Source organism: Dicentrarchus labrax, unplaced genomic scaffold (assembly GCF_905237075.1).
Source record: "Dicentrarchus labrax unplaced genomic scaffold, dlabrax2021, whole genome shotgun sequence".
Taxonomy (NCBI): Eukaryota; Metazoa; Chordata; class Actinopteri; family Moronidae; genus Dicentrarchus; species Dicentrarchus labrax.
In genome coordinates this window covers 19,590,697-19,606,534 of record NW_026136718.1, presented here as the reverse complement: position 1 = coordinate 19,606,534, position 15,838 = coordinate 19,590,697, and the positions used below count along the sequence as shown (strand labels likewise).

The 15,838-nt window shown below is 42.9% G+C and overlaps 1 protein-coding gene across 2 annotated transcripts in view; it reads right to left on the bottom strand.

Annotated features, from left to right (window-relative positions):
- ssbp4 (single stranded DNA binding protein 4) overlaps nt 1-15,838 on the bottom strand; it is an 84,855-nt gene that overhangs the window by 3,302 nt on the left and 65,715 nt on the right. For both annotated transcript variants that reach the window (XM_051376741.1, XM_051376738.1), the window contains exons 6-16: nt 8,882-8,965; nt 6,552-6,678; nt 6,319-6,386; nt 5,050-5,114; nt 4,283-4,328; nt 4,145-4,180; nt 3,951-4,005; nt 2,463-2,533; nt 2,254-2,332; nt 1,792-1,820; nt 1,465-1,566 (exon numbers count right to left, since the gene is read on the bottom strand). In XM_051376741.1, coding sequence (XP_051232701.1) covers nt 1,465-1,566; nt 1,792-1,820; nt 2,254-2,332; nt 2,463-2,533; nt 3,951-4,005; nt 4,145-4,180; nt 4,283-4,328; nt 5,050-5,114; nt 6,319-6,386; nt 6,552-6,678; nt 8,882-8,965 — 762 coding nt within the window. The remainder of the gene's footprint in view (nt 1-1,464; nt 1,567-1,791; nt 1,821-2,253; nt 2,333-2,462; nt 2,534-3,950; nt 4,006-4,144; nt 4,181-4,282; nt 4,329-5,049; nt 5,115-6,318; nt 6,387-6,551; nt 6,679-8,881; nt 8,966-15,838) is intronic.

The window sequence follows — 15,838 nt, the reverse complement described above, 5'->3', positions numbered from 1 at the left end:
CACCGGCCTTATGCAGCATACATTACACATAACAATTAACCCTTTCTAATTTACTTTCTATGTCAATAAACCAGCAGCAAGCAGCAAAGCAGAGTCCAGCCCAAGGAGAAATGTTAGGGAATTTGAGATCACAGTGAAGATACTGTAGCAAAATGTAGTTGTCAGTCTCACATTAATCACTATATGACAATCTCTCCATGCATCAGAGAAAGCATATGACGTGGTTATTTTCCATGCTCGGTTTGTGCATGCTGTGTTTTTGTGTGTGTTGGGTAAAGCTGGGAAAACTGGGCACAATATAAAGGACTGATTATCAGCTCGATGTAGCCCTGAGGATTGGTTTCAAGGTCAGGGAGATTTATTGGTAGAGTATGCCCAATAGAGCTGGGGGCCGGTTTCACCAAGATATTGTAGACTTTTCTGTTGTGTCTTAATTTTGCTCTTAGATTAGTCTGATGCAAGTTAGAGAGTTTCACGAAAATAAAGACAGACTCATGGTTTCCATGGTGACAATCAGAGACAGCTGGTCACCAGTGGCCCCAAATTACCAAAAAAGAGGAAAACATGGCTTATCATTTGTGGTTAACAGTGTTGTGGGGCGAGCAATGAGAAGGGAAAGAATTTTTACAGACCCCACTAACCCATTTAACCTTACCCGTAACCCGCATTTGAGCAAGGAAACTATCCTGAGCCTGACTGATGAGTTAGCAGAAGTACTGACTGAGCCTGTCACATTAAGAAGCCACAGCATCTGAGCTTTGCCACAGGTCTGTACTATACCGAGATTTTATGCTACCAGAAGTGGTCTTTGCTGGATTTTCTCTGTCCCAAACTTTCGACTGGCCTGAACGGAGCTGAGCGGTTTGACGTGGTGTGTCTGGTAATTAACCCAGAATTCATGACAAACTAGTCCTACCTGAGACAATTAAGAACTAGACGGGTTTGGGGCCGTCCTAATAGCTCACCTGATAGAGCTGGCGCCCTATGAACCAAGGTCCTTGATGCAGTGGCCATATGTTTAACTCCTACCTGTGTCACCCCCCCTCTCACCCCCTTTCCTGTCACTCTGCAGCTATCACTATTGATTAAAGGTAATAATAGCTCCCCCCCAAAAAAACAAAAAAACAAGACAGATTTGTGCACCAGACAAATATAGACTATTAGTTTGATCTTAGCCATAGGTAGAATCTATTTTTGTGAAACTGGCCTTAAGTCACCATGGACAGAACGGTACTGTAATTGAGTCTCAGACCACATGGTGCAAACACAATCGTATCATAATGTTTTGTTTTTTGCAACTGGACAAATCTAAATGTGATCCTGTTACCAGTGGAGATTAATGCACATGATCTGTAGCAGTAAGTGATGAAACATGTGATTTTTTTGTCACAGTTGAATAGGATTTTAATTAGTCTTCTAGTTTGTTCCCAGCATAAGAGGTATGTGGTGTCCTTTGGTACTCACACTTTCACTTTGGAATGGGTTTAAAAAGTTGCCTGCCATCTCGCCGTCGTCCCGTGGAGTGCCGGGAGGATTGTTCATGCCTGCCATGTTGTTGGGAGAATTCTACCCAACACAGATGAAAAGAAACAGCATGAACACAGACGCCTTACAGACATAAATGTATAGGTACACAGACAGACAGACAGACAGACAGACAGACAGACAGACAGACAGACAGATAGATAGATAGATAGATAGATAGATAGATAGATAGATAGATAGATAGATAGATAGATAGATAGATAGATAGATAGATAGATAGATAGATAGATAGATAGATAGTCTTACCTTTGGCAACCCATCCATGTCACCAGAGCCTGTAATCAGAAATGGAAAAAGGAGGAACCTGAATCATTATGAGGTAACTGTTAACTGATCCCCAGCGTCCTGCTGCTAATTCAACATCAGTTCAGGATATCCGGTGCAAGCAGAAACAGCCTGCCCTCTCACACATAATGGCTTGTAATTAAACTATTTGTTTCAGATACAGATGAGCACCAGCTCTCTGGCTTCGCTGATCATGTCTCACCCATCTACAGGATCAACTGGCCCACTCACTGCCCCACTAATCTGTTTCAGCTTTGTTCAATACCAGGAGGAGGGAGACCACTTCCTCTACAGGCCATAAGAGGGCATAGTCTTACTTCTAAAGGCCTTTGTTCATAGAAAGTAACAGGTTTCACTCAATATACTCAGGAGCTTTTACCTAGTACCTGCTATGTACACTGCACACTGTCTTTGGCTACTCACCTAGTGATCCGTTCATATGATGCTGCTCCATAGCACCCATTCCACCCATGGGCCCATCAGGACCTGGTCCCATTGGGAACTAAAGAAAGATAGCAATAAAATGTACAAATGTAATATTATCTTGCTGTTTGCATGCCTGGGTTGCACCACAAGGAAGTAGATTAGACAGAAAAACAAATCTTGAAATAGTTGTTTATTGTATTACTTACATTAGGTCTATTTCCACCAGGGCCGATGGGGTTCATCATTGTGTAGATGTTTTCACTTGAGTTTGTTGAATCTATGAATAAAGAGAAGTTTGATGGTTAAAATCGTAATACTGTAAAGCACTCTGTGCCTCCTAGGCTCATAGAAATACTAGCAGATAGGCACCAGGGCACTGTTTTCTGTCTCTTTTCATATCCAATATCCAATTGTTCAAGAAAATGTGAAAAACTAAGGTGGATTTGGGGTAATGAATAAAAAATAACAAGGTAACTGGAGTGGCACTGTCTGTCCCTGTAGTTGACATCGTTTCAGTTTAATTTAGCCATTTGTACACTATAAGCAGCTACAGCTCAGACATGTTCTTATTTCTGCTGCACAGGACAAAGACCCGTATGTTACTTTAAGTGCCAGTACATAATGTCAGTGAGTCTGTCTGTCAATCAATCTACACACTGCTCTCTGCAATGTGCAATAAAAGAAACCCATTATCTCTTATTCTTGCAATCAGGAGATTTGATGAAGTTTTTATATGGACACCCTGGCAACTTAGCAACAACCAGTACATGCTGTGTCACTCCTCGTGTGTCTGTCTGTCCCAAAAAGATTCAGAAGGATGAGGTGACCTTGATCTGACATTGCAGGCAGAAAGTTGTGAGTGGACTGAGAAAAGCAGGGGGAAAAAATAAGAATAACAGATTGAAAGACAGGGGACGAGATTGTTACAGTATGTGCTAAGTGGTGGAGAGATCTTGCCTGTTAGTGTCCCTGAATTCTAGCTTGTGCTGTCGTGACTGGAGAAGGGGGGCAATGCTGAGTGGGAGGTGTGCATTTTTGTGGGAGGTTTGTGTGTGTTTGTGTGTGTGTGCGCGCAGTCTTGGCGACTGCAGTGGAAATATGTTTTCCCTCCCGGTGTACGTGTGAGCAGGAGCGTTTTGTGCAAAAAGGTTGCCCCGGCAACGTATCACAATAGAGGTACGTATATAAATAATAAATAGTGGACACAAAAAGAAGCTCTCCACAGGCCAACAGAAACAGAACATCTACAGGATATCAGCCAACAGTGTTTTGTTCTCCGCTAATCCTCCACAGAGACAGTAGATTGATGGGTCAAAGCTGAGATGGATCACTCTTTTGACTGACATGCCTATGCTTCCCTTTTATGCAACTGTCTCCACAATAACACTGGAATATTTTCCAAAATGTGCCTTAAGTGGAAATTCTGACAACAAATGTGATGCCCAAACACAGTTTTTATTATGCATGTGTCAATTTAAAATTGTGTAATATTTTACAATTTTTTAACGTTTTATACTTTACACTCCTAAAGGCTTAGTTCCTGAAGTATTCAGAGTCCTATCACTGCCAGTATCTCCCAAAAAGAGATCTGAATCTGACAGAGAACAGGTCTGATGTTTTTTAGACGGAGCCCTTGTTCAGTCAACACTGGATAAAAGTAGAAATCAGAAGGGAAACTGAAGTGTGTAACTCACCTCCGGGGCTAGGCATGATGGGAGTTCCTGGTGGGCCGCCTCCCCCTGGAGGGCCCTAAGGGGTGAAGAAGCGAGAGAGAAAAAGAGAAATGAGTGCCGAGTGCATCTAGATGGCAGCGCGCCTGTTAGATATCACTGCATGACAGGTAATTTATGGCCCGTGGTTGAACACGAGTCCATGACGGGACACTTACCACATAGTTGCCTGGAGATGAAGATGAATAAGCTATCTGCGGAGAGAATAGACCCGAGGTGAAACAAAACATGAGACACAGTTATTGTAAACACACTCAGTCATGTAGGAGATAAAGATGTAAAAGTGTGTGACTCACTGAGTTGGTGTTGGGGTTTGGCCATGGACCTCTTCCACCAGGACCCCTGGGGAAGCAAACAGAAAGAAAGATTAAGAAATTAGCTGATTTTTAATTAGATAATTAATAAGTCAATAAATACAGTCTATTAGCTGATATTTGCAAAGAATCCAGAATTGTTGGCAACAAGAGGTGAATTTATATGTTAAAGCACATTTTTTAAGTTTATGTTTTGGGCTTTTTGTAATCAAACCCAGGCCGCTGCGGTAAGGACTCAGTCATGTACCTGGGGCGCACACTCTACCAAGTGATCTAACAGGCAGCTGAAGTAAAAGGTACCTTTTAAGTATGGTAACACAGCATTTCAACGGTAGAAGACACACATCCCTAATACATTAATTCCTTCCTATAATATAACCTGCTCATTATAGAGTTTTGTGAGTAAACCAGTTTTTGCCTTGTCATATATTTTAATTTTGAAGACGTGATAGAGTCAATTCAAGTTCCTTGGGTTTTATTAAAGGAAAGGTAAGATTTTCACAACCTGTTGGTGACAGTAATGATTTTTTCTCACCTACGCTATGCTGATATCTGGGGACAAGGGAGTCCAACAGGGCATAAACATGAACAGTGTTTGGGGGAGAGCTGCAGCTATCAGTGAATCATCACAGCTCAGCAATTGACTTGGGAAAATGCATTAAAAAAAACAGAATTTCCCTGAAAATTAGGACTATCTCTGGCAGCAGAATTCACAAACATTTCAAAACTTTTCTTTTCAATCTACTCACATGTTCATGCCCGGCATCCCTGGCCCCATGGAGTTTGGAGGAGGCCTCATCCCTCCGCCGTAGTTCTGCACAAAGACAAGAGCAAACAGTCAGCACGCTGTCTCACACCTGCTCTGTCTAAAGGTTTGAAGCTTAATGAAGGTCAGTGACGATCATGTCTCCCACTAACTAGTGTTTAATTATGTGATGCATGAGCCGTGTGGAAGTGGACCGCCATGTGTGAGTGTGTTTGTGTCTGTCTGTATGTTGTGTTTCTCCGTGTATGTATCTCTATGTGTCCATGCTCCCCTCTGCGTGTTTGCATGTATGTTTTCATGGCTGCCCAGCGGGCGGGTTTGGCTGGCACTCCGTGTGTATTTGTACGTATTGTGTGTGTGTGTGTGTGTGTGTGTGTGTGTGTGTGTGAATGAGACAGATATGGGGAGCGAGAGAGACTATGGGGGCAGGCCAGAGAGCAGCTCCACTCAGAGGAAGAGTTTTGTTCAGCAGACGATTACACTTGTCGAGCAGATGCCACACCAGCTGCTGGTACGCTCACTGCCAAAGTCACCGAGCCAGGGTGGCACAGAGAGGGGCCGAGGGGCACAGGGAGAGTGTGTGTGTGTCTTTGTGTGAGGTGATGTTGGAGCGGGAGGTGGTTGGGTGCCGAAGCAAGCAGCTGTCTGGTAATGGTAATTCAAAAGGACACTGTTGTTTAAGCATCTTATGTATTACACTGAATCCCATCCACAAAAATTAAAGTGTGATAAAAGGAAACCAACAGTGCCAAAACTGGCACCATTTTTGGTCAAAATGTGTTGGTGGCAGCATTGCTCAGAGCAGCCTGAGTATTCCGCCTCTGTTTGTCTCCCTAGGTGGGAGTCGGCAAGTAGGATTTAACATGTAAAACTGCCGTTGGCAGTGGGTGAGCTTTGGTCAGAGCCAAGCTAATCATCAGAGCGCTTCTGACATTTAAAGGCAAAGTTACGAGGCTGGCAGGACCAAAAATTTCTCTTCAGCGGAGAAGAAAGATTATCTGCATGCAGTTTATAGGCTGCTGGTTTGACATTATAGCTGTTTTTATGATTGCTCTTAATGAAGGGCAACCAAACATTGGGTTTGTTCATAAACAGACAGTCCAAGCACCAAATCTGTCTGTGTGGCAGCTGCAGAGTGGGAGTGCAGTGAACTGGTAGCTCTGAAGGACACCATCCACTGTCATGACTTTATCTACACAGTCCTTCGTGTTTTATTCTGTATAACTGGTTGAGTAATAAAACCGGTACCTACCTGTGGGCCCATGCCTCCCATGCCCCGAGGGGGATTCATTCTCATTGGACCTCCCATGTTTGGATGTCCTGTGGTGAAACACAGAGAGAGAGTGCAGCTTGTTAGAATGGCAGCTCTGTTTAGATCAATAATAATCCCATAAATGAGGAGAAAGCATTCTCTTTCAGAAGCCAATATGAGATTACTCTGCAAAGTGCAGCCTCTCTGAAATAACACCACGCGTCTGTCAATACCTTGAGGTCTGGTGGGGTCCAAGCTGTTTGGCAAGAGAGGCTGTGACCCAGGGATGCTCCCAGGAGGCTGATTTGGCATACGGAGGGAGGGCCTTGGGCCACCTGGGTACCGCGGAGACATGAATGGCTGCAGGAAGGACATGAGAAGGACAATGAGTACTTTATTTCAGGATGATCACGAGCAGAATACTTGTTATAATTCTTGACAGATGGGCTTTCAAATATCATAGCTCTTGACCTCATTTTAATCAAGTGCAATTCCAACACTCCACGCGAGGATTATGCTCAAGAAAACACACAAGGTGCACTTTACATTTTATTGACTTAGCATGAAATCTAGCATCTTAATTCATGAACACAGCAGCTGAGATCAATGAATTCAATAACAGTAAGTGGTAATGTTAGGATTTTCTCTAAAAATTTTAAGGAATTAATTAAGATACTGTATTCCACAACATTTCATCTTAAGTGACTAAATAAATTAGGGTCGGGCACTCAAGTACTCAAGTTATATAGACAATATTTATTTATAGGAAGGTGTGTAAAATAAAGTATAAGCAGTATAAGTAATTAAACAGATTTTTAAGAATACGGATAGAGATGAAATGATAAAACAATGCATGAATACACAATCCACCACACTCTACATGTCTCAGCGTGCCATTGTCATTATCAGCTCAGTAAACGTCAGATTCAAATTCAAGCTTAATAACCTTAAATCCTGGTCCACTGTTTGTTTGGTGGATAAATGTTGTGTTCATTTTCAACTTATTTATTTTCTTATCTTGTTTAAAGATGCTGTTATTTTGGGGTTTCAAACAAATTACTGTCTTTTCCCATCGTATATCTGTGCAAATCTGCTCTTCAGAAGCAGAACGGTTTACACATAAAACAGAACAGTCGCAAGGTTTGAATTCATAAATAACACTCACACTTCTACGTAGTGAAAGAATGCACAAAAGGCTTAGTAAACCTGACTGTGTGTATCTAACCTGCCCAGTTTTTATGTATTATCATTGCAAGTCAGCAGGGGGAGCTATTGTGTTGAAGAATAATGCACTGTAGTAGTTTTGTTACATTTACCAAGAAGGAGGGGTCTGTCATTAAGTTTTAGAAAGCAAGACCTCAGGTGGTAAAATCCATTAGGATAAAGGTAAAGGAGAACAGATAAGAGAGGGGGAGAAAACATGCAGGACAGAAACTTGCACTGGAAGAACAATATGGAGAGAGGGAGGTGGAGCAGAAAAAGAACATACTCGGATGGGAGGATGAAGTCGTACAAGGAGGAGGAAGTGTTCTACATCTTAATGTTTGCCTGTTTCGTGCAGCTGCACATGTGCTGGACATTTTCTCGCCGTGTCTGTATCACCACTGCTACAAAAATGCAGCCTGGATAGTGTGATTCATAGCAGAAACAGAAGACACCGTCCACACAGATGTTTCAGCAGAGGGGACAAGAGCTAGCTGGTCTAGGCACACATACAGAGCCAGCGCACAACTAGTGAATAATGTAAAGCACCCCAGACAGATGGTTTTCAGAATTACCTATGAGAGTACCCTGCTGCAACTACAAATACCCACATCCAGTGAACCATATTTCAGTGTCAGATGATAAGATTTAATTCCGAACTCAATCCAAGTATTTTAGTATCAAGGGGGAACATGCTGATTTGAATGCCGATCGGGTAAGAGTTGTGTGTTTTGGTCACGGAGCATGAACAGCAGAATAATGTTCATATCATCATCTTCACACAGAGATAAGCACAGACAACACAAATACAACAGGAGATTGTCTTTCAATGGTAATTATGTATTTTATGTTCGGTGTGCATGTGTATGTGTGTGTGTGTGTTTCGGGAAAGTGGAGGACGAGTTATATAATCCCAGTTAGCCCTTGAGGCGAGGACTGACTTACTACTCTTTTACCCTCTTCCCCCCTTCCTCCTCTCCTACTCCTTACTACCTTTTTTTCCTTTCTTCTTGTGAACATGTTGTGGTGGGTTTGTGCACAGAGAGCTGCACCGTGTCAGGCTCTGCTGCAATATTAATGGTCTATTGATGGACTATGGGATGGTGAGTGCTGGGCTGAGGGAGAGAGAAGGCCCTCCAGATGCACCTCCGCTCCTTACAGCTGGGCCAACACAGCTAAATTATTCATCCAACCCACCATCGTGGATGCGGCCTGTCCTGTCTGTTAGCACAACAAGAGACCTGTGTGCTGTTTTGTACGCTGTTGTTGTGTGAGCGAGCGAGTGAGTGTGAGAAAGTGAGAGTAGGCTCAGATTGGGAACTACAACACAGCAGCTGAGGTGTAAATGTTTCCGTCTTACCTGTCCGTGAGGTCCCATCATGGGATTACTGGGGTTGTGTGGGGGAGGCTGCGTGTGGGGGGACGGCTGAGATCCTGGAGGACCCTGGTAAAGAAAAAACACAAAGATGTCAACAAAGTGCCACAATGATGTATTTGGTGATATTCAAACCTGCTTAAGAAAAAACATCATGTTCAACAACCTTGCATTAAACCCCTTTTCAGAGTGAACACTGGAGTTATTCATTGAAAGGACAATGTGATCTCACTTTCCTCTAGTTGTCCCTATCCATGCAGATGAATATCTTCAAATCTGGGATTTATTTGGCAAGATTTAAAGATGTCCATCAACCATCCGATATAATGGAATTGAATGGAATTTTGTTTTTGATGCTCACAGCATTAAAAAGTAATAAATTATAAAACAATCAATAGCTATTGATTTTCTCTTTATAGAAACAGTTTCTTTGTCACCAGTTTTCATAGCTTCTGCATGAAGTAGTACAACAAATTTTGGAAATCTAGGTGGACTGACCATTTAAAAATAGCTGATTATGACATGCACAAGCCCAAAAATTATAAACTGATGATGATGTACATTCTCATATTAAACCAGCATTTGGAAATGTTTCTGACATTATTACTGAATTAAATGACCTGTGAAATGGCTGCAATGGCTGTTGAAAGGGTTGAATGTGGAACTGCTAATCCCACTGGGCATTGACTCCAAACTACAGTTTGTTGCTGCTTTGTTGCCACTTTGAGCTCATTGGTTTCCTGGCCTCTGCCATTGATATCCGACAGTGCTCATCAAGCCAAACATATAAAACCTTGCAGCTAGCGGTCAACCAATACTGGGTTTTCAATGACCGATCCCGAAACTTAGAGAGCAGGGCTGCCGATGGTCGATATATAATGCCGATATCAAAACAAAGAAAAGTCAGCCACACTGACAAAGCTGCCTGAAGATGTGTCTGAAGACATTTTGTTTATCAGCGTCGTGAGCACAGACATTGGCCGACTAATCGGCGGATCGATCAATTGGTCTGCCACTACTTGAAACATGCTAAAAACACTTGAACTCAGACAAGCTAGATATGGTACGACACCTGGTATATGACATAGTGGACAGACAAAATGAATGGGAGACATATAGGTAGATGTGGTATTTTCCTTAGGAGTTGTTGAACCAAATCGGAGCTAAAATGTCAGTGTGACTATAAACCCATCACCAGTCGGATGATAATGCTGCTCTATGTTAGCTAAGTGTAAGGAGGTAACTATTAGTTAACATGTTGCCAGAAACCAACCAGAAATACATTAAACAAGGTTTGTCACTGACATTTGCAGAGGGCCACATTGATTTTCATGTACAGAAATTGTTAATTGCCATGATGAGGCCAAATCAATTCAAGAGGTGGACTTTCAACGCTCACTTCGATAATTCTGCCTATTTTTAAACACAGTCTTATTTTTCTAAATCCTGCCATGACGATTCCTGATCCAGTTTGAGAGAGGCACTGCTGTCCAGTACAGTCAAGGGCCAAAGCAAGTCCAATTTTGGTGCTCACTTTCACTCTACAGAGAAGTGCCAAATATTTGAACCCAATCAAACATCATTATAGCGATAGAGAGAAATATGAGTCTCAGGTTGAAAATAACTGAAATTATTCTGTCTCTTAAATCCACTCTGGATTGATGACTCAATCACTGGTATGTGAACTGCAGTTTCAGTCTGCATTTTGAGAGTGAATGAACCGTGCTTTGAGTTAATCTCTCAAAGCAACCACTGTGTTAAGTACATTAAAGCGAATATAGTGTGAACTTTGACCTCGTTGTCTCTTCCTACAGTAACCTCATCTGACTCCAGCAGCAGCTGCTCCAGCAGAGAACTGTTACTACCTGAACATCAATACGCAGAAAGAGGACCACCCACCGCCAGACCAGGCTTATCTACCAGTCTACCAGAGCCTCTGACAAGCACTCTGCTATCAGGTAACATTACAGGTGTGTGTCTGTGTGTGTGTGTGCGTGTGTGTGTGTGTGTGTGTGAGAGAGAGTTGTGCAACTGAGTGGTGATGAGTGTGAATATGAGATCTCCCTCTTTTACACAGGTGAAAGCAGGTTGTTCTTCTTTCAGGTGCTGAGTGTGTGTGCTGATGTGTGTGTATGTACAGTATGTGTTTTGAAGGGGGCTGCTGAAGGGTGGGTGGGTGTCACTTCAACAGGTGTGTATCTAACATCACACTGAAAAGCTAAAGGATTAGCGGATTACCCATGTGCAATATAACTTGAGATACACACGCTCTGATAGACATGTTTACATAATTTTGCATTTGTTCTTTCATGCAGAAATGAATGTACACACAGTGTGGCTATAATTGATCATTCCTTTATTGATTTAACATTTATAAATGTGTATATACTTTATAAATAAACTGACTTGACTTGAGAGTAATTGTTTACTTTATAAAATGTCAACAAAAGAAAAACAAATGACATGTTTCCACAGCCTTCCAATTGCTCATTTCTCTCAGGAACAGTCCAAAAAAGATGTTAAATATACAATGATCCCATTTGAGAAGCTGGAAGCGGCAAATACTTTGCATTCTGGCTTAATAAAGTACTTAAAGCCACTACATGTACAATGTGACTGTAACATCAAAAATGTATAATAAGTTATGTTTGGAGAAGCGTTTTGTCTGGTGCATTCATCAGTGTGCGTTATGCCAAAGTCGTTAACAGTGAAACACATAGTGAATTTTCACGATTGTTGTCAGTAATTTGTTGTAATTTCATATTGACCAACTTTATTTAATCAACTAATTGTTTCAGCACTAACAAACAAAACTGTCTGGACTTGTGAACCTCTGCCTATGTGCATATTTTTTCCCTCACAGCTGCACATGCATCTCTCTTTAGCTTCACATGAGCACACATACTGCCTTTAGATCTCTCCTTCCCTCTCCTTCTCCCTCCCTCCACACCCCCCTCTGTCCCTCCTTCACTTTCCCACACTGCCCACTGCGCCGCCCTCCCTGTGTGAGCGCTCTATTGGCATGACTGGGACGGTGGAGTGCCGACAGAGCTGAGCACCAGGAACCTGTGGGCGCTGCCACACTGGGAAAATAAACATGCCTGACTGACAGCTTGAAACAAGTGCGTTCCCACAGGCACGGATACAGTGCCAGGTACACCGTATAAGAGTGTAGAGTTTGGCAGGAGAGATGAGCTTGTACATACACGTGAAAACAATACTGCTCATAAGCAAAAGCACTTATTCATGGACTCACAACCCTTTGTAAAAAGACACAAGTGTTGAGCTCAGCAGCAGCAGGGATCTCAAGACAGGTGCTTCCTATCCTTTTAAAACATGGCAGTTGAATTTTCTGGCTGCATTGATTGTATTCATGCATTGTCATGAGACCAGCTCATCTGAGAAGCAGTCACATCTTCAATAAAGCCACGTATTAACCCGCTACACAACATACAGCCAGTCAATAATCTATTCAACAATCTGGAAATGTTTATTTGTTTATTTAGCTGTACATACAGTGTACTCTGGATGTGTTGGCACAGTTATGACGTTTGTACCAGTGCCACTGTGGTTGTTCTGCCACTCTGTGTGTGTATGTTTTGGGTGGTTAACACCAGCTGTACTGGCTCGCTCTGTCTCTCAGCAGGTTCACACTGGCTCTAATGCAGGGCTAGCTCTGTCTGACCTCAGAGGTTATTGTTGTTGACGTACCAGTGTGTGTGTGTGTGTGTGTGTGTGTGTGTGTGTGTGTGTGTGTGTGTGTGTACACACGTGTGCGTGTGTGTGTGTGTGTGTGTATGTCTAACAAGACACCCCTGCGGGGTCTGGCTGCACTGATCCAGCTGCAGCAGTCTGCTTCTCCTCCACACACACACACACACACACAGCCTAGTTTTAGTCACTTAGGAGGACATTGCATTGACAATAATTTCCTGGAGCCTTACCCTAACCGTAACCATGGCCACTACATGCTTAACACCAGTCATTACCGCAACGTTAACCTACTTTAACCAAAAACCTAAAAGTCTTAACCCTAAAATTTAATGGGAGTTGAGTCCCCATAATGTGGCTGTGTGAACACATTTTTTTTTTCTCCCTGCAATGTAGGTAATACACAATCTCATTCACACTTCACACACACACACACACACACACACATACACACACACACACACACTATGCTCCTCTCTTGTTCCTCTCTATAATGTGCCATAATGGAGCATAGCTCCTCTGGCTGGGCCTCCCTGGGCCTTCCTGCTATTACATCTGAATGGGCCAGCATATGGCCTTTATGGCCGCACTGTTCTCTCTACAGGTCCCTGCAGAGAGAAGGAGAGAGAGAGAACATTTCAACTGTCACAGAGGTGTACGCGGGGCGAGTTGGAAAAGTATCTCGGTTGGAGAGTGTGCAAGCGTGTTTGCATGGTGTTGTTTGTGTATGTGTGTAGGAGAGAGGAAGAAGGAGGGGGGACACGGGGAGCGTTAAATGAAGCAATTAATAAAATCATTTTCTACCCGGCTAAGGAGATAACAGCTTGGCACAGTACCGCAAACCCATCAACACAACCCCCTCGCCTCCCCACCACTCATTTCAGCTTAAGGAAGACCCACACCGCTGCCCCTGATGGACCACTAACAGAGAGAGAGAGAGGGAGGGAGAGAGAGAAAAAGAGATGGAAGAGTACCAGTCATCTGAGTTTTCTTTTCTGGTTTACAGCTGCTAACACTAGAGGGCAGTGTGTAACTGCCGTCAAACTACTGGACACACACACACACACACACACACACACACACACACACACACACACACAAACAGAGAGCGAGAACACAAAGCAGCCTGCATCACTGAACACAACAAACAAAGCCAGGAGGAACAGCACCACACCACACACACACACACACACACACACACACACACACACACACACACACACACACACACACACACACACTCATTGTCATTCCTTGCTAACATTCCAGTGGCAGCAGTGGGTCTCCTGCTAGCTCATGGTATATAGCATGGCAACAGCTCAGAGATGGGACCATGCTATCAGGGGTGTTTTCTCCCAGAGGACGGCGGTGAAAACGCTGACAGCCACTTAAACATGTTAGGATGGCACCAAATGATTTATATATATATATATATATATATATATATCTGTGATCCCCTCCTTAGCTGAGAGTTCAGAGCGTACAGCCGAAGTTTCACCAACACACAGGGAAACGTGTGTGTGTGTTCTCACGTCTGTCTCTATAAACAGATAAAAACATACTGTCGGAAACGTGCTGCTGATAGGGATGAAGCATGCACAGTAGGAGACAAAGGCTACATTGAAATCCCTGTTTAACTGTTAGTGACTGTTATCAACGTGTTTGAGTCTAACAGCAGCTACAGGCAGACAATGGACAGAGAAAACGTTTGCTGAGGACTTGCCTCTCATTTTCCAAGTGTCTGTCATTCAAGGAGAATTGTTAGGTATCATTTTTGTCGCTGTCCTCTCAAGGATAAGCCATGGCGATAAGAGTCAAAGACACTTCCTCTCCTCAATGGGTTTTAGTTCAGGCAGGAGTGAAAAGTTTTACCTGCACACTCTCATCTGGGTCCTTTAGCATTCGTCTTTATTCACAACACTATTTCAGATACGGTACAAAAAGAGATTAAAATGTTTCACAGAGCTTTTTATAAGCAATCTGTCGTCGTCTTTTGTCCAGTGGTCAAAGAAGTCAAACACTTTGTCAGAAGTCAGCGCTGTTTTGTGCCAACTAACAAACTTGTAATTATCCTTCTGTCCATTAGGATCTAAACCAACAGCATACATCCTTATTCAGTGTCGGTCGGGGTCAGTGTTGGCTGACCCTGACACAACACTGAGGTTTGACCTTTGCAGATAATAAACAATACCTGAGCCGCCATTCTTCTACCATCCTACACTGGGTTTTCAGTCTCCCATTCACATTTTTAAAGCACTTCACCTTATTTATCTGCATCTGTGTAGAACAGCTGACCAGAATGAACCCTGAGATCAGTCTTACCTTTGATGAATAAATTACTGAGAGCAGATGTCTCCTTAATTCACCATGTGCCTGCCATGTGTCAGCTTTGAACAGGTTCTTAAAATTTGCCTTTGATACCTGGATTGCTTGTTCTTAAATGTGTAATCAAACCTAATCCTCTTGTTGTGCTTTTTGGTGTTGTCCCTGAAGAGCCGCAAATTACCTGCAGTAAAACACGCTGCCCTTGACTTCGGATCCCTTTTTTGGCGAGAGGAGCCATTCCAGTTTAGTAGAGAGAGGCTGCCCCACCCTAACTGGTTTACAGACTTAATGGAGCGCATAAAGTTTTTCGAGTACCTGACGTACCACGTGTAGATCAGAGAATAAGGTCAACAAAGAGAGATTTCTGGGGCATGATTTGACAGATAGACTATATAAATCTCTAAAGAGCACATTTTATCTAATTTGCTTTTCCTTGGACAGAAGCCTAACACTCATTTATGCTGGTTTCTTCCAGATTTTGTCTCCTTTTCTCATTATTCAGTCAAGTTGTCTATACATCTGCTGCAATGTATGCACTGTAAAAAAACTGTACAGTAAATCTGAACACTTTCCTGTTGTATTTCATTTCTATCTACGGAGCAGCAGATGGGAGGTGAATCCATCAACTGTCCACTATTGTCGTCAGCTGTCATTTATGTGATCACACATCTCTGAGGGCCAATAAAAACATTTTTGAAAGACTTTCCTGACGTCTCAGTGTCCTCTTCTCTCCTCTCCTGCACTTTCTTTTCCTCATTCTCTCTGTCATTAACTCTGTCTCTCCTTGTAGCCTCTCCTCCCTCTTTCTCCTCCCCCCGTCATCTCCCCTTTTGCTTGTCCTCCCCAGAGGGCCATGATGCAGCAGTGATGGACTTTTGCTGAGAGGAGAGGAGAATTATAGTATAT